At 41.2% G+C, this 21846-nt stretch overlaps 1 protein-coding gene and 1 long non-coding RNA gene across 3 annotated transcripts; one reads left to right on the forward strand and one right to left on the reverse strand.

Moving 5' to 3' along the window:
* Positions 1–23: 23 nt before the first annotated feature.
* COLCA2 (colorectal cancer associated 2) lies at positions 24–20194 on the reverse strand. Of its 2 annotated transcripts, none has more exons than XM_033919206.1 (5): positions 19994–20194; positions 14895–14989; positions 10083–10137; positions 4588–4820; positions 24–1858 (listed from the first exon to the last, which is right to left on the reverse strand). In XM_033919206.1, the coding sequence occupies exons 1-5, from the start codon at positions 19998–20000 to the stop codon at positions 1517–1519; spliced, it is 732 nt and encodes a 243-aa protein (XP_033775097.1). In that variant the 5' UTR covers positions 20001–20194; the 3' UTR covers positions 24–1516. The 2 variants fall into 2 exon arrangements, with proteins under 2 accessions (XP_033775097.1, XP_033775098.1); XM_033919207.1 differs by lacking the exon at positions 19994–20194 and adding an exon at positions 17839–17886.
* On the forward strand, positions 18091–21582 carry LOC117347811. Its single transcript, XR_004536843.1, has 2 exons — positions 18091–18220; positions 19918–21582. It is a non-coding gene; the product is annotated as an uncharacterized LOC117347811 (long non-coding RNA).
* The last annotated feature ends 264 nt before the right edge of the window (positions 21583–21846 follow it).

Below are 21846 nucleotides of genomic sequence, written 5' to 3' on the forward strand. Positions count from 1 at the left end.
CATAAATGATTCTTAGAATGCTATAAAAGTATTTTTTTTACTTATAAAAATGGCAGTTTTGTTCATTGTACAAAAGAGAAGAATTACATTCATTCACAGAAATGAAAGCACAGCATACAGTCTGTATCAGCGTTTCTCAACTCGGTCCTGGAGTACCCCCTTGCCAGTCAGGTTTTCAGGATATCCACAATGAATATGCATGAAAGAAATTTGCATATAATGGAGGCAGTGTTTGCAAATCAAGTTTATGCATATTCATTGTGGATATCCTGAAAACCTGACTGGCAAGGGGGTACTCCAGGACCGAGTTGAGAAACGCTGGTCTATATAACACATACAGTAACACAGAATAGACCATTAGACAGCATGACAGTACCAAGAGGTCTGAAAGACTGCTGAAGTTAAGGCCTACCAGATATGAGTAACTAAAATCAGCATTTACTGATTTTTACCCAAACATTTCTAGGAAAAATACATTTACTATAAAGGAGGTCAACTATTGACCTTCAAATAGCTTTTGGCACATTTTTTAAAACCCTGTGCATTTTCTTCGGTTTTTAAAAGTCAAGGGTAAAGGGGGATGGGACTTGAACACCGATTTTTCTGTTTGGTTTTACACAATCAAAGCGTTTTACATATTTTTACTGGTTATTCTACTGCAGGCAATGAGAGAGTTAAGCAATATCTGTCAGCACAACCCACAGGAGGACACAAGATTTTGGAATTTAAAAGAGGAGAAAGTGTTTGCAAAAACTGGTCAACGAAATCCTGCTTCATTGCTTCATTTCAAAAATGGGAAAGCATTTAACTTTTTCTATTCATTTTCTGTGACTTTCTCTACAATAAAATTATTCTGCTATGAATTCCCAGCAAAGGCAGTTAAAAATGGAGAGGGTGATTTTTTTTTTTTTTTTAAAGATTTTTTTCCAGCAACTAAGCAGATACCTTAGGTAAAATGAGGTGCTGAAAATGCCCCCTCCCTCGGTAAAATTATTATATAATACAGTTATCCCCTCCCCTTTTACGAAACTGTAGCGTGGTTTTTAGTGCCGGCCACGGTGGTAACAGCTCCAATGCTCATAGGAATTCTACGAGCGTCAGAGCTGTTACCGCTGCGGTTAAAAACTGCGACAGTTTTATAAAGGGCGGGGGTAATTCTACCCATGTTGCATAGGAGCGTGGCCATGGAGGGTGATGCCAGAACCAGCAGACAATGACCAGGCATGTGATTTAGAGTGCAAAGTCCTTGGGTACAGAAGTATCTGCAGTGCTCCACCAGCCCACAGATATTCCTTTGAAAATTCATGTGCAGGCCTGCCTGCACACCCTACAACAAATCTAAAATTTGTCCCCCAAATGAAACGGGAATCGTATTGCTTTCTCTAGAAATATACACAATAAGAACAGTTATATGAAAATGTAGATTGTAATAGGGAGGTATGCTTTTTAAGCTCTGTTCAAGACTCCCCCCCAAAGAACTGTACTTAAACATACAAAAATGAAGGACTATTTAGTATTAGCTGTAACACATATCAAAACTGTTTAGCTCTCTTCTGAGGAAATCATCTGTGGTGACAGGAGAAGGGTGATATTCCACACAGTCTATGCTTGGATAAGGGAGATATTCTGTTCCTCTAGTGTTGTTGAAGTCTTGGGAGCCATGGCAGGTGACACAATAACATGCGGATGGGTTGTACTGCACCTGGTAACTGTATTCCTCAGAGGCTGTGAAGCCACAGTTCTTCACCTCCAGGTGAGCAGGGGAGCCATGAGCTACTACAGGCTGCTGATGTGGAGGGGAGTAGCTATAGTCAAAGGATCCTGAGAGTTCAGAGGAATCTGTAGGAGATTCTGGATCCTAGGGGGGGGAGGGGAAGCAAAAGGAGAATGTTCTTATTTCCTCTTTTGAAATAGGAAAAGGCAGGTCTTAGGGCCCTGCTCAACAAAAAAATAACACAATCCGAACCATTTTAGGGGTACCCATTGGAACAAGCTCTGTGGGTGCTGTGGGTGCCACCAATATTGAACCAATTCCTTGACTGTGTTCAGGGAGAGAGAATTTCTGTCACTTTGAAATGTTGGCTCCCATGGGGGTACCTACACTCAGTGCTTCTCAACCCAGTCCCTTGAGCACATCCAACCAGTTGGGCTTTCAGAATATCCATAATGAACATGCAGGAGAGAGATTTTCATGGATTGCCCAGTCGGTATCCATGCATATTCGTTGAGGATATCCTGAAAGCCCAACTAGCTTGAGTTGCCCCAAAGACTGGGCTGAGAAGCATTGCTCTAAGTCAAATCAATTGATCTGAATGGTTCGGTTCATAGACAACCCCGCGAAAGACAAAGGCGCGCGCCAACAACTGAGCGCAAGACAGAGGCGCGCACCGAAGAAAATTACAGTTTTTAGGGGCTCTGATGGGGGGTTTTGTTGGAGAGCCCCCCCCCAGTTTACTTAATAGAGATCGTGCCAGCATTGTGGTGGGTTTGGGGGGTTGTAACCCTCCACATTTTACTGTAAACTTAACTTTTTCCCTAAAAACAGGGAAAAAGTGAAGTTTTAAGTAAAATGTGGGGGGTTACAACCCCCCAAACCCTCCACAACGCCCCCACAACATGGCGCGATATGCCCCCCCCCCCCCGTCGGAGCCCTAAAAACAGTAATTTTCTGCGGCGTGCGCCTCCGCGCTGCGCTCAATTGTCTGCGCGCGCCTTTGTCCCGGAGCGCTTTTGACCTGACACCGAATGGTTCACTGGTTTCATATTTGCTTAAGCCTCCAGGCACCTTCTTCCTGAGACACACTTCAGATGTCAAGCTATGAACAATATACAATCAAGGGATACTTAACTCAATAATAATGGATAGCTAACTGAATTCTGCACAGATCTGTGACACCTTTGAGTAGGCTAGCCTGAAAACTGTTGAGAAACAAATGTGCCTGTGACCTAAGATCACCATCATTTTTGAAATAAGCAGTAGAGGGGCAAAGAGCAACAGGGCACAACATTGCCCTTAGAAGATAGCAAATGGACAAGAGATGTCTGGAGCTCAAAGAGAGGTTGATGGGAGTTGTTTAAAACTAATTTCAGTGTTGGCTGCAGTAGCTTTATCGGAAGGGAAAGTCAGTCACTGAGTGGCCAATATTTCAAAAATGGCAGCCAAAAGCAAATGAAAGAAACATTTTCTTAAAAAATGAATTTAAGAAATAAAATAGGATATGTAGCTGCTGACCCATTCCTTATTTCATAATGAACAACAGCATATTCTCATACAATGTGTGTGGGGTAGGGTGGGAGGGTGGAGCTAATGTCCTGCCATCCAACCTTATCTAGGTCAATATCATGTTATGGCCATTACCAAAGCAGGCAGATTAAATCTCTTGTTCAAAATAAATATATGACACTAACCAAGTGAAGAGGGCGACTTGCAACCAGATGGCTGGATACATTGAAAACAACCATGGGGATAACGATGGAGGCCCTTACCAGACTAGCACAAAACGGTTTCTTTCTTAGATCTGTAATTCATCAAGTCGCTAGGACCTGAACACAAGTTGATGGCATCTGACTAACCCCCCCACCCCCACCCCCCAGCTCCGATGCTCATAGAATTCCTATGAGCACTGGAGCTGTTACTGCTGTGGCCGGGGCTATAAACTGCGCTAAAGTTTTGTAAATGGGGAGGGGGAGGTAAATAACTATCCAGAGAAGTGATCTATGTGATCCTGAAGGGTCATATACATTGCATGCCATTATCGCATGATGATTTTTAGTCAGTCTAACACAGGGGTTGGGAACTCTGGTCCTCGAGAGCCGTATTCCAGTCGGGTTTTCAGGATTTCCCCAATGAATATGCATTGAAAGCAGTGCATGCACATAGATCTCATGCATATTCATTGGGGAAATCCTGACAAACCGACTGGATTGCGGCCCTCAAGGAGGGACTTTGAGACCCCTGGTATAGACCGTAAGCTCTTTCAAACAGGGACTGTCTCCTTTGTGACTCTTTACAGTAGTAGTAGTCGTAGTACATGTTAGAACAGGGGAAGGGAACTCCGGTCCTCGAGAGCCGTATTCCAGTCGGGTTTTCAGGATTTCCCCAATGAATATGCATTGAAAGCAGTGCATGCAAATAGATCTCATGCATATTCATTGGGGAAATCCTGAAAACCCGACTGGAATACAGCTCTCGAGGACCGGAGTTCCCCACCCCTGGTCTAACATAAGGTGGAAGTTTCCAAAGAAAATGGTTTTCCCCAGAGCTTCTAACTAGAGCTCTCCAATATGCTGAATTGAAATAAAAAGACTCAAATTCTTAGTTACAGATTCATCCGGTAATACAGCATTTCCTTGCATCTAGAGCAGGGGTCTCAAAGTCCCTCCTTGAGGGCCGCAATCCAGTCGGGTTTTCTGGATTTCCGCAATGAATATGCATGAGATCTATGTGCATGCACTGCTTTCAATACATATTCATTGGGGAAATCCTGAAAACCCGACTGGATTGCGGCCCTCAAGGAGGGACTTTGAGATCCCTGATCTAGAGCTAGACAAATATTAAAGGCATCATGAGTGGAAATAAAGCTGTACCAGGCTTTGGTTGAAGTAGAATGGAGGTGGCTGGTAGCTGCTGGTCGGGGAGCATGGTGAGAAATCCTGCAGAGGAGAGAAGTTGTCTGGGAGCAGCTCCTGCTGGAGGTAGGTCTCCAGAATCTGCTGTTCCAAATGGCACGCATTTCCTTCATTAGCTATGTAACAAGGAAACTGTCTGGGTGGAAAGTAGCTGGGAGCGGAAGGAAGGGGATCTGGATCAAAACAGAGTTCTGAAACAAGCAAAGAAAAGAAAACCACATATTAATTTCAGCCACCTTAAATACTCCTATATTTGCATAAATACAGTAGAAATGCAAATTTTTTTTATTTAGCTATCTGAAATTTGGCACACAGCAAGAAGTTTAAACAAATTATGGGCTCCTTTTACTAAGCCGCGTTAGGGCATTAACGTGTGGAATAGCGCACGTTAAATTGCCACACGCACTAGACGCTAATGCCAGCATTGAGCTGGCATTAGTTCTAGCCGTGTAGCGCGGGTTTAAGCATGCACTAAAATGCTACGTTCACTACAAACGCTAATGCAGCTTAGTAAAAGGAACCCTAAAAGTGTTTCATAAAGGGGGTTCATGTATTTTTGAAACATGGTGTGTGGTTGTTGTTTTTTTTTAATTCAAAATAAGACATAGCCCACTCTACAAGAGAGGGGGGTCATAGCATGTAAACTGGAAGGAAAAGACCTGCTCTCAATTCTGGGAACTATCTTGAACCTGCGGCCTTTCAAAATTTGCACTGCTTGATATTAATATTGGTTAGATACACCAAGGGCTCCTTTTACGAAGGCGCGTTAGCGGTTTAACGTGTGTTAATAGCGGGCGCTAAACTGCCGGCCGCGCTAGCCGCTGCCGCGGCTTCGTAAAAGGAGCCCCAAGAATCAGATGGCCATTCCCCAGCTATTTATTTCATCATATCTCTTCTTTTCTTTGGTTTATTTATCTTTACACATCCAGGGGGGTGGGGGGTTGGAGGGAGGGGAATAAATATTGATAGTGATATTTGGGTAACTTTATTCTTTATTTGTATTGTATATTAGGATATATTATGATAGTATTATATGCAGGAAAATGAAATTATTGAATGATATTTATGTTACCTGTATAGATAATAGTGGAATATGTGGAATATCTTTTGTTCTTTCATTTGTATGACACTGTTTTTGATTAAAAATCAATAAAGAATTTAAAAAATATATATCTTTAGAGATTCTTGGTGTATCTAACCAATATTAATATCAAGCAGTGCAAATTTTGAAAGCCCGCAGGTTCAAGATAGTTCCCAGAATTGAGAGTAGGTCTTTTCCTTCCAGGTCTTTTTTTTTATTATTATTATTATTTACCGCAATATGGTATATTTAAAAAAGCAAACAAACAAACAAACAAAAAAGAACAGCATACAATGACCTAAAGAAAATGCCAGCAAATTTGAATCGGTAACATTAATCTGATGTGATCTGTAAGGAAATGTTTCGAAACAGCCTCTCTCACAGTCATAAAGCTAGGAGGGGCTGCTGAAAAGTTCTCAGCCCAACCAACAATGTAAGGGCCGTCTCCATCAAGGGCTCTACACTTATAGTCCAGTGATTTTCCACTTCTTTTTTTTTTTTCCCCCCTCCCGTCAGAAAAATACAGAGCGAAAAAAGACTAAGGGCCTCTTCTATTAAACCGCGTTAGCGGCTGCTGAATGGTAACAACCCCAAAGCCCACAGAGATTTAAAGGGCTTCGGAGCTGTTGCCGCGTAGCTTTGTAGAAGAGGGGGGTGAGTGTAAAGCCTTTGATGGAGACTGTCCCAAATTTGTTGGTTGGGCTGAGAACTTTTCAGCTGCCCCTCATAAAGCTGAGCTACGTATATATAACCGCCTAATCATCCGTATATTTATGGGGAAGTCTGTGTACTATTTTCTTAAGAATTAATTACACCTTGGAGATGAGATATCTCCTGAAAATATCTTCACAGGGGTACCGAATGCCAGCAGTTACTATCTAATAGCATTATGATTATTAATAATAATTCAGTTTTGTCACTATGTTTTACAAGCTTTAATGTGAAATTTTTCCATTTCTAAACGTTATTTAAAATGTGGTATGATATATTTTTATATATTAGTAGCTAAAAAGCAAGTAAGATTGCATTGCATAGTTATGTTTCCTAGCAAATTAATGTGTAAATGCTACATTGACTTTTTCATGCTTATCATTATTTACCTGTATTCCTAAAATCCTAGCTAGGGGCATTCAGGTCCAGTCAGACAGATTTGGTTATATAAGATTTACCATATGTGACATATTCCCTGGTAACCAAACCTAATGTACTTTTACTTTAATTTTTTATATCCATTTCCAGTCAGTCTGCATCCTGGCGAACATACATTATTGTATGGGGACCAATGTTTGACTATTTCAATCTTCTAACAAAACTATAATTTGGCATTAGGTAGTCTGAATAGCTTGCATCTACCTCCCAGTCGTTTACAACCTTGGTTTCTGTGCATTGAATGAAGACAGGACTGACTGTGGATGTTATAGGGCTGTTCTGAACAGGTCTTGGCTTCTGCAAAATTGCCTTCCAGGGGAAGAAGAGCTGAACGCTGAAAACTCAAATCTTTTAAGAAGCCTACTTAATAGCTTCAGAACACTTAACATCCCATTTGGTAGTCATAAAGACCTAGCACCAACCAGAAAAGAGAGAGAGAGAGAGAGAAGAAGAAGATCATATAGATTAAGGCAACACAGACTGCAGGTAAGAAACCCCTTCAAAAACTCTTTTAAGAAGCCTACTTAATAGTTTCAGAACACTTAACATCCCATTTGGTACTCATAAAGACCTAGCACCAACCAGAAAAGAGAGAGAGAGAGAGAGAGAAGAAGAAGATCATATAGATTAAGGCAACACAGACTGCAGGTAAGAAACCCCTTCAAAAACTCTTTTAAGAAGCCTACTTAATAGCTTCAGAACACTTAACATTCCATTTGGTAGTCATAAAGACCTAGCACCAACCAGAAAAGAGAGAGAAAGAGAGAGAAGAAAAAGAAGATCATATAGATTAAGGCAACACAGACTGCAAGTAAGAAACCCCTTCAAAAACTCTTTTAAGAAGCCTACTTAATAGTTTCAGAACACTTAACATCCCATTTGGTACTCATAAAGACCTAGCACCAACCAGAAAAGAGAGAGAGAGAGAGAAGAAAAAGATCATATAGATTAAGGCAACACAGACTGCAGGTAAGAAACCCCTTCAAAAACTCTTTTAAGAAGCCTACTTAATAGTTTCAGAACACTTAACATCCCATTTGGTAGTCATAAAGACCTAGCACCAACCAGAAAAGAGAGAGAAAGAGAGAGAAGAAAAAGAAGATCATATAGATTAAGGCAACACAGACTGCAGGTAAGAAACCCCTTCAAAAACTCTTTTAAGAAGCCTACTTAATAGTTTCAGAACACTTAACATCCCATTTGGTAGTCATAAAGACCTAGCACCAACCAGAAAAGAGAGAGAAAGAGAGAGAAGAAAAAGAAGATCATATAGATTAAGGCAACACAGACTGCAGGTAAGAAACCCCTTCAAAAACTCTTTTAAGAAGCCTACTTAATAGCTTCAGAACACTTAACATCCCATTTGGTAGTCATAAAGACCTAGCACCAACCAGAAAAGAGAGAGAGAGAGAGAGAAGAAGAAGATCATATAGATTAAGGCAACACAGACTGCAGGTAAGAAACCCCTTCAAAAACTCTTTTAAGAAGCCTACTTAATAGTTTCAGAACACTTAACATCCCATTTGGTACTCATAAAGACCTAGCACCAACCAGAAAAGAGAGAGAGAGAGAGAGAGAAGAAGAAGATCATATAGATTAAGGCAACACAGACTGCAGGTAAGAAACCCCTTCAAAAACTCTTTTAAGAAGCCTACTTAATAGCTTCAGAACACTTAACATTCCATTTGGTAGTCATAAAGACCTAGCACCAACCAGAAAAGAGAGAGAAAGAGAGAGAAGAAAAAGAAGATCATATAGATTAAGGCAACACAGACTGCAAGTAAGAAACCCCTTCAAAAACTCTTTTAAGAAGCCTACTTAATAGTTTCAGAACACTTAACATCCCATTTGGTACTCATAAAGACCTAGCACCAACCAGAAAAGAGAGAGAGAGAGAGAAGAAAAAGATCATATAGATTAAGGCAACACAGACTGCAGGTAAGAAACCCCTTCAAAAACTCTTTTAAGAAGCCTACTTAATAGTTTCAGAACACTTAACATCCCATTTGGTAGTCATAAAGACCTAGCACCAACCAGAAAAGAGAGAGAAAGAGAGAGAAGAAAAAGAAGATCATATAGATTAAGGCAACACAGACTGCAGGTAAGAAACCCCTTCAAAAACTCTTTTAAGAAGCCTACTTAATAGTTTCAGAACACTTAACATCCCATTTGGTAGTCATAAAGACCTAGCACCAACCAGAAAAGAGAGAGAAAGAGAGAGAAGAAAAAGAAGATCATATAGATTAAGGCAACACAGACTGCAGGTAAGAAACCCCTTCAAAAACTCTTTTAAGAAGCCTACTTAATAGTTTCAGAACACTTAACATCCCATTTGGTAGTCATAAAGACCTAGCACCAACCAGAAAAGAGAGAGAAAGAGAGAGAAGAAAAAGAAGATCATATAGATTAAGGCAACACAGACTGCAGGTAAGAAACCCCTTCAAAAACTCTTTTAAGAAGCCTACTTAATAGTTTCAGAACACTTAACATCCCATTTGGTACTCATAAAGACCTAGCACCAACCAGAAAAGAGAGAGAGAAGAAGAAGATCATATAGATTAAGGCAACACAGACTGCAGGTAAGAAACCCCTTCAAAAACTCTTTTAAGAAGCCTACTTAATAGCTTCAGAACACTTAACATCCCATTTGGTAGTCATAAAGACCTAGCACCATCCAGAAAAGAGAGAGAAAGAGAGAGAAGAAAAAGAAGATCATATAGATTAAGGCAACACAGACTGCAGGTAAGAAACCCCTTCAAAAACTCTTTTAAGAAGCCTACTTAATAGTTTCAGAACACTTAACATCCCATTTGGTACTCATAAAGACTTAGATCCAACCAGAAAAGAGAGAGAGAAGAAGAAGATCATATAGATTAAGGCAACACAGACTGCAGGTAAGAAACCCCTTCACTGCTGTCCTGGAGTGAAACCTTGTATATACTGTACATATCAAAGCACTCTGTTTGGATAAGATCAGCATATGCAAAAATGGGGGGGAAATACCCTTAACAGGTATGATTGGTTCACCCTCATCTGCATTCAGTGTTTTTCCTAATCCTGATTGGCCAGACCTATAATTGAGTGTTGCCTGACTGACGTCTTAAATCAGGAGCAATAAAATCCCAGAGAGGTGGGCTTTTTGAAAAAAAAATTTTTTAAAAAAAGAGAGCGAGAATAAATCAGAAGTGTTCCTGGGGAATTTGTTGTGATATACTGTACCAACCTGCACAGGAGGATACTGGTTCAGAAAACTGGTCGCTTTTGCTTCGAGATACCTGCTAAAACACACACACACACATACAAATACATAAGCTGTGAGAAACCGATATGCCATGCACAAATACTGTACTTTATAGATTTACCTACATCAATGTTTGCTAAAAGCCTGACAGGTCTCGTACTTTAAGGTAAGTCGGGTACTTTTGTTCTCAATTTTACTTTACATCTTGGAAATACCTTTTCTGTGCACGGGGCTTCTTTCTCAAGCTTGCAAATTTGGACGCATATCAAAAGAAAGCATTCAATTGATGGTGCGGTATCAGAGGATTTTAACTCCTCCCCTTTTCCCCGGGAGAATCTATTTTAGTTTTTAATTACTTCAAGACACGAAGCAAACAAGAAATGTTTGATGCTGCCTTTAAACGTCAAAGGACAGGACTTCTTGGCGATCACATTGGGTTTTTGCTGCATCTGAGACCGAACTGCACTTCATCACACCACGATAAGCAGGGGATGTGTGTCTTGGATCTTCCTTTTAAACAGGATCAGAGCCGATGCTTTCGCGCACGTTGTACAATTAAAATAGCTTTTCTACACATTTTCATGTTTAATTACATCTGGACGTCTACAAGGTATCAAAAGGGTGCAGCCTACGATCAGTTCTGTAAAAGCCTCGAAGAGTTAGAGAAAAATCCACACATTGTAGAAAAGCTTTCTTTGGTTTAGGTCTGACTCCTTGGAGCAGAGACTTCACACATATAGAACGCAGTTTTTGAGGACTATAAATTTACTTTGTAGCCTCTGGTCTCTGATCGTCAAAACCCTTTTCAGATTAAATTCTTTCAAGCAGGAGATACATGCTGCGTTAGTTTCCGCCTCGCGTTATTTAAGCGCCCTTGAGCGAAGATGTGCGTGGTATAGAAGAACAAAAGTGGGAAGCCTGGAGGGTTGGGGGGGGGGGGGGTCATCTCTGCTTTGTTTGCTTACAAGTTGCAGAGCTGCCAGCCGCAGGTTTGAGGTTGTGTAACCCTAGGCTGGAATTAGGAGGCGGTTTCATTGAGCCCAACCTTTAAAGTCACGAACCGGGAAGCACTAATGCAATACCAGCTCTGCATGCAAATACTTCTGATCCTTTCCAATAAAATGTTTTTTTTTGTGGTTTTTTTTTGGGGGGGGGGGGTGTCGGGGGGAGGGGGTCTGTCCTAGCCTTTTAAGTTATCTGCTTCCCATTAACCCTTTTCCTTCTTGAAAATCTTCCCATAAACTTAATATAACAAGACTTTTTTTTTTTTTTTTGGTCTGCTTGCATTACAGGAAAAGAACCCTGAATCCGATTGTTTTACCAGTGCTGGGGTGATATTTTTCCCAGCAGCTTTTGCATTGGGGGGAAGACAAGTGTCTGATTTTAATTCTCTCTAGAAAATCAAGGCTTCTTTTACAAAGCTGTGGTTATAGGTCTCTACCTCAGCCAGGGAGGTAAATGTTCTGATGCCCTTAGAACAGGGGTAGGGAACTCCAGTCCTCGAGATCCATATTCCAGTCGGGTTTTCAGGATTTCCCCAATGAATATGCATTGAAAGCAGTGCATGCAAATAGATCTCATTCATAATCATTGGGGAAATCCTGAAAACCCAACTGGAATACAGCTCTCGAGGACTGGAGTTCCTTACACCTGCCTTAGAATTTCCATGAAAATGGGCCTTCCCAAGCCAGCGTTGCAATAGATTGGTGTTACCTGATCAAGTCAACATGTTTGAAATTCTTGTAGAACATTAAGGAGCCTTTTTACAAAGGCTTAGGGTGCTAACAGAATTAGGGCACAGTAGAGGCTCGTTTTACAATAGTGCAGTAGCCACAGCAAATGCACTGAAGCCCTGTTCAATTCCTATGAGTTTTGCTGCATTTTCCAGGGAAGAATGCAACCCTGGTTTTGTAAAAGGGGCCCTAAATGCAGTATAATGGGTTTCTTAGCAGTCGGCCCAGGCAAATGTCCCTTCGCACATGCTAAGCCAGGGGTGTCCAACCTTTTGGCTTCCCTAGGCCGCATTGGCCGAAAAAATGTTTCTGGGGCCGCACAAATGCGCAAATACTGCAGCAAGACAGAGGAGGGAGCCGACAAGATGGTAAACACCCGGGGACAGCAGAGGAAAATACTGCATTGCCCTTGACCGGGGCCACACAAAATACTTCATAGGGCCGCATGCGGCCCTTGGGCCGCAGGTTGGACACCCCTGTGCTAAGCTTTAATTAGATAATAAAGGCAAATTGTCCTGCTCTAGCACACAGCACCCAATGATCCTTGTTAAATATAGGACAAGCGGTATTACGCATCTTTTCCATGTACAAAATGGGAAAAAAATCGTATACGCCTGCTCTTTTTAATGTAATGCTTTGTGGATGACTTTCCTCTGCAATGATTTCCAAACTGAAATTAGTTAGTTTATTTATTTGAAAAATGTATATTCTGTTTATTTCAAGTACCGGATTACTATTGAATGTATTGTAAACTGCTTTGGGTGAATCTTTTCATAAAAAAGGCAATTAATAAATTCCAATGAATAAATTACATAAAAAATACACAATTAAGAATGACAGCATAAAATACAACATAGAGCAGGGGTAGGGAACTCCGGTCCTCGAGAGCCGTATTCCAGTCGGGTTTTCAGGATTTCCCAATGAATGTGCATAGAAAGCAGTGCATGCAAATAGATCTCATGCATATTCATTGGGAAAATCCTGAAAACCCGACTGGAATACGGATCTCGAGGACCAGAGTTCCCTACCCCTGACATAGAGCATAGCATAAAACATAAGAGCTTTATCCAAACTCCAAAACCAGGGTCCTTCCAGGATAAATTAAATAGGCTGTCCTGATTATTTTTTTCTGAAACAAACAGGTCTTAAGATGTGCCCTAAATCAGTGGTTCCCAACCCCGTCCTGGAGGACCACCATGCCAATCGGGTTTTCAGGCTAGCCCTAATGAATATGCATGGCACAGATTTGCATGCCTATCACTTCTATTATATGCAAATCTCTCATGCATATTTATAAGGGCTAGCCTGAAAACCCGATTGGCCTGGTGGTCCTCCAGGACAGGGTTGGGAACCACTGCCCTAAATATTATATTGGCTCCCTATGTAGGACAATGTATTCTAGCAGTGCAAGAAGATAAATGTACCATGCTTCAATTTAAATGATCAAATATTGGTGCATGCCCCTGTATAGAATCTGAAAATTGTGTAGGTATCAAATTAATATGCAAATTTTGAACAAATATGATAATTGTTAGACCAAAGACCAGTTGTTTGTTTTAAAAAAAAACCTCCATCAGCTGTTTACATCTTATCTGAAGTGGATTTCTTTTAAATTGTATTAATCTGGTAGAAAGCTTTTAAGAAAAGGCAGCTCCCACTTTCATATTTGCATTAAGGAGTGGCTTCCTTCCACTAACCTTTGTACACCTGAATTGTAGAAAGGCTTTCTGCACTGCATCTTGCCAAATAACAGCGTATTTTGGCAAACTGGGTTGGGGTTGGCTTGACTCTAGAGAACCACTCTTCAGTATTGGCTGTTGGTGAGATGAGACCTAACTCCTGGAGGGCCAGGTGGCTTTCTTTTCCAGTGCTCCACAATTTGTACATTTCTTACTGAATGCCCCAAGGGGAAAGCATTCAGGTGTCCCAGTGTTAACTGTGTAATGCTCAAACAGCCTTTGACTTACCACAAGTACTTAAACAAAGAGCTCAGTTACTGCCTTTGTATTCAGCCTGGGGCTCTCGCCACGTGCATTGCAGAAGCTAGGGCTAAAAGGACCAGGCAGCTGCAGGGCCGAGGAGCTTATGAGGGCAGAACTGCAGAAGGATCTACTCAGCAGGACGACTTGCCTTCCATGAGATGCAGAGGCAGGCTTATATCAGTCCCAACTTTAGGCACAGGCAACTGCCTAGGGTTCCACCTGCCTGAGCCTACATCTGTTTACTTTGGGATTAGATGTGTATACTGCTTGAAAGGGGGCTGCTGTAGCCCTATGGCCTTCCTCTACTTCTCTTTATCTTTGGGACTTCTGATACCCTCCTGCTTCTCCTCTCCCCTGCCCCCCCCCCACCCTCATTTCCAGGGTCTGATGTCTGGTTTTGCTTATAGGCCCCCAAATCTTAAATCTAGAATAGAGCTGAGACTCTAAGACAAAAGATAATTTTAAACATCCTCTAGGAAACTGTTCATATAGGGAGGGGGGAAGCATATGACTTACTTTGTATATTTTGAAAAATTGTAGTGGAGTTTTGTTTTTTCTTGTTAGTTTGGGGGTGGCATGTGAGAGTATTCTGGTTGTGGAAAAGAAAAGAATAGTGCAGTGGCATGGCAGTGTTAAAGTAATAAATTATCTTAATAGTACTAGAGCTCCTTGAAAATAACCTGCCTTAAATATTTAAATATTAGAAACTTGTGTTTTCAAATGATGATACCTTCCTCCCTTTCAATCCTGGGGCATATATTTATTTATTTTTATTAAACTTTAAATTTAGCAAGTGTGGTGGTTAGAGCATAATGTAGCAGTAAAGGAAAGGAAAAGTCTTTCTTGTCCCAAAATATAGACCTGATTAATACCCTTTTAAGCCATTGTAACTGCAGTACACATGAAGGGTATCTTTGAAATCACAACATAAAGGAAGACACATCTATTTGGAGATTATACAGCCCCAAAATGAGATTACTCCATTTTAAAGAGGTGCTGATTCCTCCAAATGTATATATACTGAGAAGATTTTGAAGGGGGGACCCCCCCCCCCACACCCCGAGAGGTGAAATACTTACTATTGCTTTGGTTTCTGCTTGCAGCGCCCTCTGCTGTTGTAACATTTCTTTCACAGTGATTTTAACTCTAACCCCTTGATATATCTTGGGTTTTTCTGAAAAGAAAAGGGATCCGGAAGGATGGGGATGAAGTGATTGTCACCAGAATTAAATACTAAATAAAAACTTTATTTTTATGTGTATTTTTTAATTTGCTGTGTTATTATTGTGATCAAATGCCTCCTTTATTATAGATCCACCATTCCCAGCATCTATTACATTACAAAAGGTTCTATTTTCTGTCCCAGGAGGAGAAAGTATATGTAGGATGTAAGAAGAAGATAGCACTTATAGGGGATGGAGGAAGTAAAGTTAAGGGTACATCTTCCTTCTTCCACAAATACGAGGGGCTTCTGAAAATTTCTCAGCCCGACCAACAAAGTTGGGGCATTCTCCAATGAGGGCTATACATTAAGGCCAGTGATTTTCCACTATTTTCATTCCATATTTTTCCAAAACACCAAAAAGTGATTTTGCACTTTTTTCATTCCGTCAGAAAAATATGGAATGAAAAAAGTGGAAAATTGCTGGACTAACGGCCTCTTTTACAAAGCCGCACAACAACAGCCCTGAAGCTCTTTAAATCTCTATGGGCTTCGGGGCCTTTAGCACAGCACAGCCGCTAGCGTGGCTTTGTAAAAAAAAGGCCAAAAGTGTATAGCCCTCATTGGAGAGTACCCCAACTTTTGGGGTTAGACTGAGAACTTTCCAGCGGCCCCTCGTAATGTTGATTTTATGTTATGTATGTTTTATATGGAAACCATCTAGATATAGACTGTAAATATATTTTTAAAAATAATAACCCCTTCCCCCCTTGGCTTTTTTTTTTTTTTTTTTAATCACCGGCCATGGCGGTAAAAGCTCTGACACTCATAGAATTCCTATGAGCATCAGAGCTAATACTGCCGTGGCCGGTGATAAAAAAAAAAAAAAAAAAGCCAAATGCAGCTTCAAATATAAATAATCTTTAGTAAAAGTCCCACTTAGGGCCTCTATTTTCTATGGCCGTCCATCCCGCCAACATCCACAACCCCCCCTCCTTAAAAAAAAATATCTCCTTTCTGAAGTGCAATTTTAGCGGCTTATTTTGCATGTGTGCTCTACATGTACTGTATATTAATATGACATCTGTGAGGCTCTGGTGGCCTTTTATGAAGGCATGTCAGCGGTTTAACGCGTGAAATAGCGCACGTTAAACCGCCAGCTGTGCTAGCCGCTACCGCCTCCTCTTGAGCAGGCGGTAGTTTTTCCAGCTAGCGCGGGGGTGAGCGCGTGATGGAACATCGCACGCGTTAAACCCGCTAACGCGCCTTCGTAAAAGGAGCCCAAAGAGGACATTTTATTAGTTGCAACTGCTGAATTATTGAAAAGTTGATGCTTTTAGTTGTTTTGGTTTTACAATTCTGCTGGCTTATAATGCGCTTCATTCTGATTCCTCCTTTGTAACTATTTCTACAGAAACAGATTATCTCGCAGGGGGAGAATTATGACTTTCCCTAATATGCACTAGGTAGAAAATCTTCACAATCCATTCTATTATATTTATGAAGATGATTGTGGGTTTAAAAAAAAACTTCAAATAGTGCAAAGGGTTCAGAGCTGGGCAGGAAGTCTCAATGGTCTGTTCTATTTATTCTGACATGTCAGACTTTTATGAATTGAAAGATATTTCTGTGCTATAGTTGCATGGGGTGCAGGGGGCTATTCTAGCATTTTTTTTTTTTAATATATAAGGGAAAGCATGCATGTGTTAACTCCTTGACGCTTTCGACCAAATTTGGTTTTGAATGGAAGAATTTTCATTGAATCCAACATGTCCACACATTCAATAGTTGGGAATGAAAAGCATCTCTAAAATGACCACCTTGTAAGCAAGCTTAGATGCAACAAGAGCTTTTAAACTCTGAATTGCAGAGTTGGGGGATCTGAAATGTAGGATCATTCCCTCAATCCCTTCCACCACCCCCCTCCCTCCCCCCCACCCAGCGACCATGCATATTTTGATCATCTTGGATTAGGTTAAGCAGAACTTCCATTCTTAAAGACTCACACTTATCTACATTTTAAAATGCAAGTATCAGCCTTATTCCATAGTGTGTGCAGTCATGAAAATGAACCAGGGTCGGGCAGAGCTACGCGTTACCTGCCCCGAAGTGTCACTGACAAAATGTCACAGTAATAGGGCACAGCGCGCCTAGGAAAAGCTACACCTTATTAACCTACACCCCACCCCCACCCTCTGAAAATCGAAATATAGAGTCACAGTCTAGTGCAAAATGAGATCAGCTCCTCAAATTTGCTCCGATTGGGTTGGGGCGTGGGGGGGGGGGAGTTTGCTCTCGTTAACCACGCAGCAGAACTAAGAACTACCCCACTGCGGAACCTGGGCTCCCTCCAATTATTCCACAAGCAACTGAAAACCTGGCTTTCCACTAAAATGTAATTCTATCCCCCCTTACTCTTCTCTTCTATTTATAAGTTCATGTAAACCTTTTTTTTTTCTTCTCTTCCTAGATTTTAAATTGTTGTAAACCGTGCCGAACTCCACAACATCCGTGGAGATGATGCGGTATATAAACTTAAGGTTTAGTTTAGTTTAGGATGGCAGTTTCCCTGCTTTTTTGCTCCGCGCCAGTTCAGTGGGTCCTACAGCACCTCCAGTCCGGCCAAACTCCTGCAGTGGCACCGCGATCCCCTTTCATTTCAACACCCTAGAAATTCTCAGGGTCAATTCGTTTTAAAAGGGCCTTAACCTCTATCCGTCCGTCCACGCGTCCCTCCCACCAATAAAAATGAACATCTGTATTATTTTCTGCACTTAGGCATCCAACTTTTCTTTGCAAAAAAAGGGGAGTTTTGTCTACCCTCCACCCTCAAATAAATAGACAAAAAAGCAATACTGAACCTCAGAGACATGGTAAAGTTCATCTTTGCCCAGTTTCGTTTAATTTCTAAACATATAGTCAAAAAAGCAACTTGTTTTGTAGGAATTCAAAGCAATGGGATAAAATGTGAAGGCTGCTTCTGCCAACACCTATTTGCACAGGAGAACTCCCCTCTCAGAGCCGTAAATAACCCTTGGGTGGTGTTTGTTTTTTTTTTTTTTTTACGACACACTTTCCCCCTTTCTTTTGCGCTAGGAAAGTCAGCTTTTCATTGTGTTAAACTCACTGGGATATTGCTTTCTGCCTAACGAATGTTCAGGGGTGAAAAATATGTAAAAATGCATATAATGCTAAAGGACTCGCTGCTTTGAAATTCACCTGGGGGTGGAAGAAGCCTACCCTGTAAGTAGACGTCTAGATTTATGTTAGAAAGAGAGAGAGAAATGTTTGCGAGCGAAACCAAGAGAAAAATGGATCCAGGGCTTCTGCCTGCTGGAAGCCCGGCAGATCTGCAGCTCCTGAAGCTTTTACAGTACGCAAGATTGCAAAAGACAAAAAGAAAGCTCCCCCCCCCCCCCTTTGCGATTTCCCCGAGTAAAACCATAAATCGCTCTTTAAAAACTTGCAGTGGCTTAACTTGTATGTGGTATCTCCCCCCTACCCTTTGTTTTGTTTTTTAGAGAAACTATTCGTAGGGAATGGGTATAAAAATAAGAGAGGGGGGGGGGGGAGAGAAAGAAATGCAATCAGACAGCAAAAATATGGAAAAAGTGTGTAAGGGGGGGGGGTGAGAAACACGCAGCTCAGTGTGGAGGGAGTATTTTGCCATTTAAAAGCACTCCGGTTAAGCGTACGAGGGACGGCTGATGTGGAGCCACGAAACTTACACACTTTTCCTGACACATTTCCCTTTATTTCATACGACTGAAACGAAAAGTGTGTTGGGCTGAGAACTTTCCAGCGGCCCCTCGGGAAGGCACTAATAGATCTGTCCTTTCTGGGGGGGGGGGGGTTATTGTAAGTTAGACTGCACTGCCCACGGAGGACGATCGGCCAGTCCTAAACCCCCCTCCCCCCACCCCCCCCCCCCCGCTCCCAACTCTAGCGGGACCTACAGGTAGAAGCAGCCGATTCCCAGGAGGGAGAGCGCGGGCAGCGAACCCGCCAGCTACGGTCTGTTGTAGCAGCAACAGCGCCACCTCTGGTCATGGCCGGAGCCCAGCGATCGCGATCAAAATCCCAGTCCACGGCAGAGGTCATTCCTAAATCATTTAATTTAACCCAGTTGTGCAAGTAATATAACCAAGCGAAAATATGGCGTCTTTGCCGCCCACTCCTCAACTCGCTTCCCCAGCCACCGCAGGGAGGGGGGAGGGGAAGCCTCAAGTTAAACCCGCCGCCTTCTTTTAAAAATAAGGGCAGCAGGTTGGGATCGCGCAATGGACGGTACATCGGGGAAGAGCTGCGGTGCTGGAAACGCGCAGCTTCAGAAACGCCCATATTTTTAACGGTCAGACAGACTCAGGGAAAACGCTGCTTTCTGATCGGCACCGGTTCGTTTCCGAACTGAACGTGAGGGGAAAATCTATAGTCCAGTCTGTTTTGCTAAGTCCACATCACAGCTTTTTTAGTGTAACCTTCAAAATCCCTTTTTTATTTTTCACCTGCTCGTACTGTCCACGGCTAAAAATCGCAGTGTAGCACACACGCAGGGAGTTAATCCTTCTGTCCAAAACACAGTTCACAATGCATCTTGTTTTTTTTCCTAATAAAAACAGCTTCTTTTAATGAGTGAAAAAGTTTCCAAGTGATTTACAAAGCGATTTCGCATTTAAAAATAACTTCTTGAACAAATGGGCAACTTTCCAATCTCCTGCTAACAATTTCGTGTTTTTTTTTTTTAAATGCAATGCAATGCAATTTATATTATTATAAATAAATATATTAATCGCATCTATGTTTAAATATAAGATTAATTCTTTTTCCAGTATAATTTTTTCTAGATTCCATTAGTTAAACAGTGAAATGATTCAGTTTGCTCATGTTTTTTTAGATCTTGAAACACTCATGCTTCCTTTTTTTTTTTCTTGAAATTAAAGGCAAAAAGTGACAAAAACCATCAAGACAATTTAAGATACACATGAATTCTAGAAGAAAAGGAAAATATGAACTTACCAGACATTTTTAAAAGAGCAAGAAAGAAGAGACAACTGATGCTGCAAAGGAATTCACCAGCAGAGCTCCCTAAATTTGAAAAGAGACAAGTGTAATGTTTTTAAATTTTAGAAGCACAAATTTCATTGTCCAAATTCAAGCAGCAGGCAAACAATACTTATGTATTTTACCTACGGATATAAGTTTGAGGTTCTCTTTCCCCATTGCCAAGTATTTAAAACCTCTAGAATCCAATGATTTGACAATCAATGATTGCGCGATACTTTCAATTTGAATATTCAAAGGCTTAACAAAAAGAGAGATCTTTTTCTGAAACACAGCACATCCACATCTATAAGAGGGTCTTGGGGAATAGGATTTGATGTCACTGCTTCTCTGGGACCCTGCTTTTTTGACATTTTTAACATTTTATCCACCTTTCCAGAAACAAGGCAGATGTGCCAGAAGATGCTCAGTATTTTCATTACAGAGGGAGAAACTTTCTCCCTCAGTGCTTTCATATCATAAGACACCTGTAAAGGAAGTGCTGCTGTGGAATAGGGTAATTTTTAGGCATTTAGGGAGATTTTAAATAGAATTTTGAGGATTTTTACAGCAAAGGTGACACGTGGTGGGCGTGGCATGAAACAGACACAGTTTGAGGCATCCCTACAAATTCAGCTGATCACCCAAAACATTATTTTACCCCATTTCTTTCCTCTTTGCCAATTTTCATCGTGAATGTTTTTTGGGGGGTGTTTTTTTTTTTTTTTTTAACTTTTTATTTATTGTGTGCCTTTTCCAAGTAATTATCATTTCAGCATTCTTGACAACCCTCTCCTGTTTGACAATTAGCCCTATATCAAACACTGGAAAATTACAAAATTGGACAGATTTTTCCTGCTATGTTTGAATATATACCTCTGACTAATTTTTCTTTACTTTTCCCTTTAATTAGAGGTTATGTTCCATGCACTACAGATCCAATAGGGTTTCCTTAGCTGGAAACTGCTGTTTGAGAAATGGATTTACACATGCTATAAACACAAAGCACAGAGAAATAGTTGCTATTCCTATTATTCCGCCAGGATTTACCCAGATATACAACACTGACTCTGATAAGTTAAGGTAACGGAGAGGCCCAGCCAGTGAAATGCTAGGGCCTCTAGGGCAGGGGTGTCAAAGTCCCTCCTCGAGGGCCGCAATCCAGTCGGGTTTTCAGGATTTCCCCAATGAATATGCATGAGATCTATTTGCTTGCACTGCTTTCATTGTATGCTAATAGATCTCACGCATATTCATTGGGGAAATCCTGAAAACCCGACTGGATTGCGGCCCTCGAGGAGGGACTTTGACAGCCCTGCTCTAGGGCCAACATGTCAGTCTTCGGGCTTCAAACTTTCCACCCTGCCCTATTTTGTTGTTTAATGAGAGCAAATGTTTATTCTAATCCATGAAATAAAAAAAATATATATCGAGGCTGCCTGTAATCTTTTAAAGGATTTCACATTTTCTTTGATCCTAGTCCTAGCTTCTCCTCTCCTACCCTCCATTTTTGTGCCATGTATAACTGTGTGCTACCTGCTCTGCAAAATAGATGAAAAAAAATGTCACAAGAGATTTTAATAAAAGGGTTAGCTCAATATGAGCTAAGGTGGAATTGTGCAGCTGCCAGAACTAACTGTGGTATCCGCTCAGAACCACTTTCCTTAACCAGACACACGGACAAATGACTTTTTGGAGGGAGACAAAGCCAAAGCCAAAGTGTGGCAAGAACATCAGAACGGCACATGGTCATGTTTACAGACTACAAGTTTTGTACGTTTGGGAAGACAGAGATTAAAGTATAAATCTTCAGTACTTCTGCGAAGGAG

The sequence above is a fragment of the Geotrypetes seraphini genome, chromosome 13 (assembly GCF_902459505.1).
Source record: "Geotrypetes seraphini chromosome 13, aGeoSer1.1, whole genome shotgun sequence".
NCBI lineage: Eukaryota > Metazoa > Chordata > Amphibia > Gymnophiona > Dermophiidae > Geotrypetes > Geotrypetes seraphini.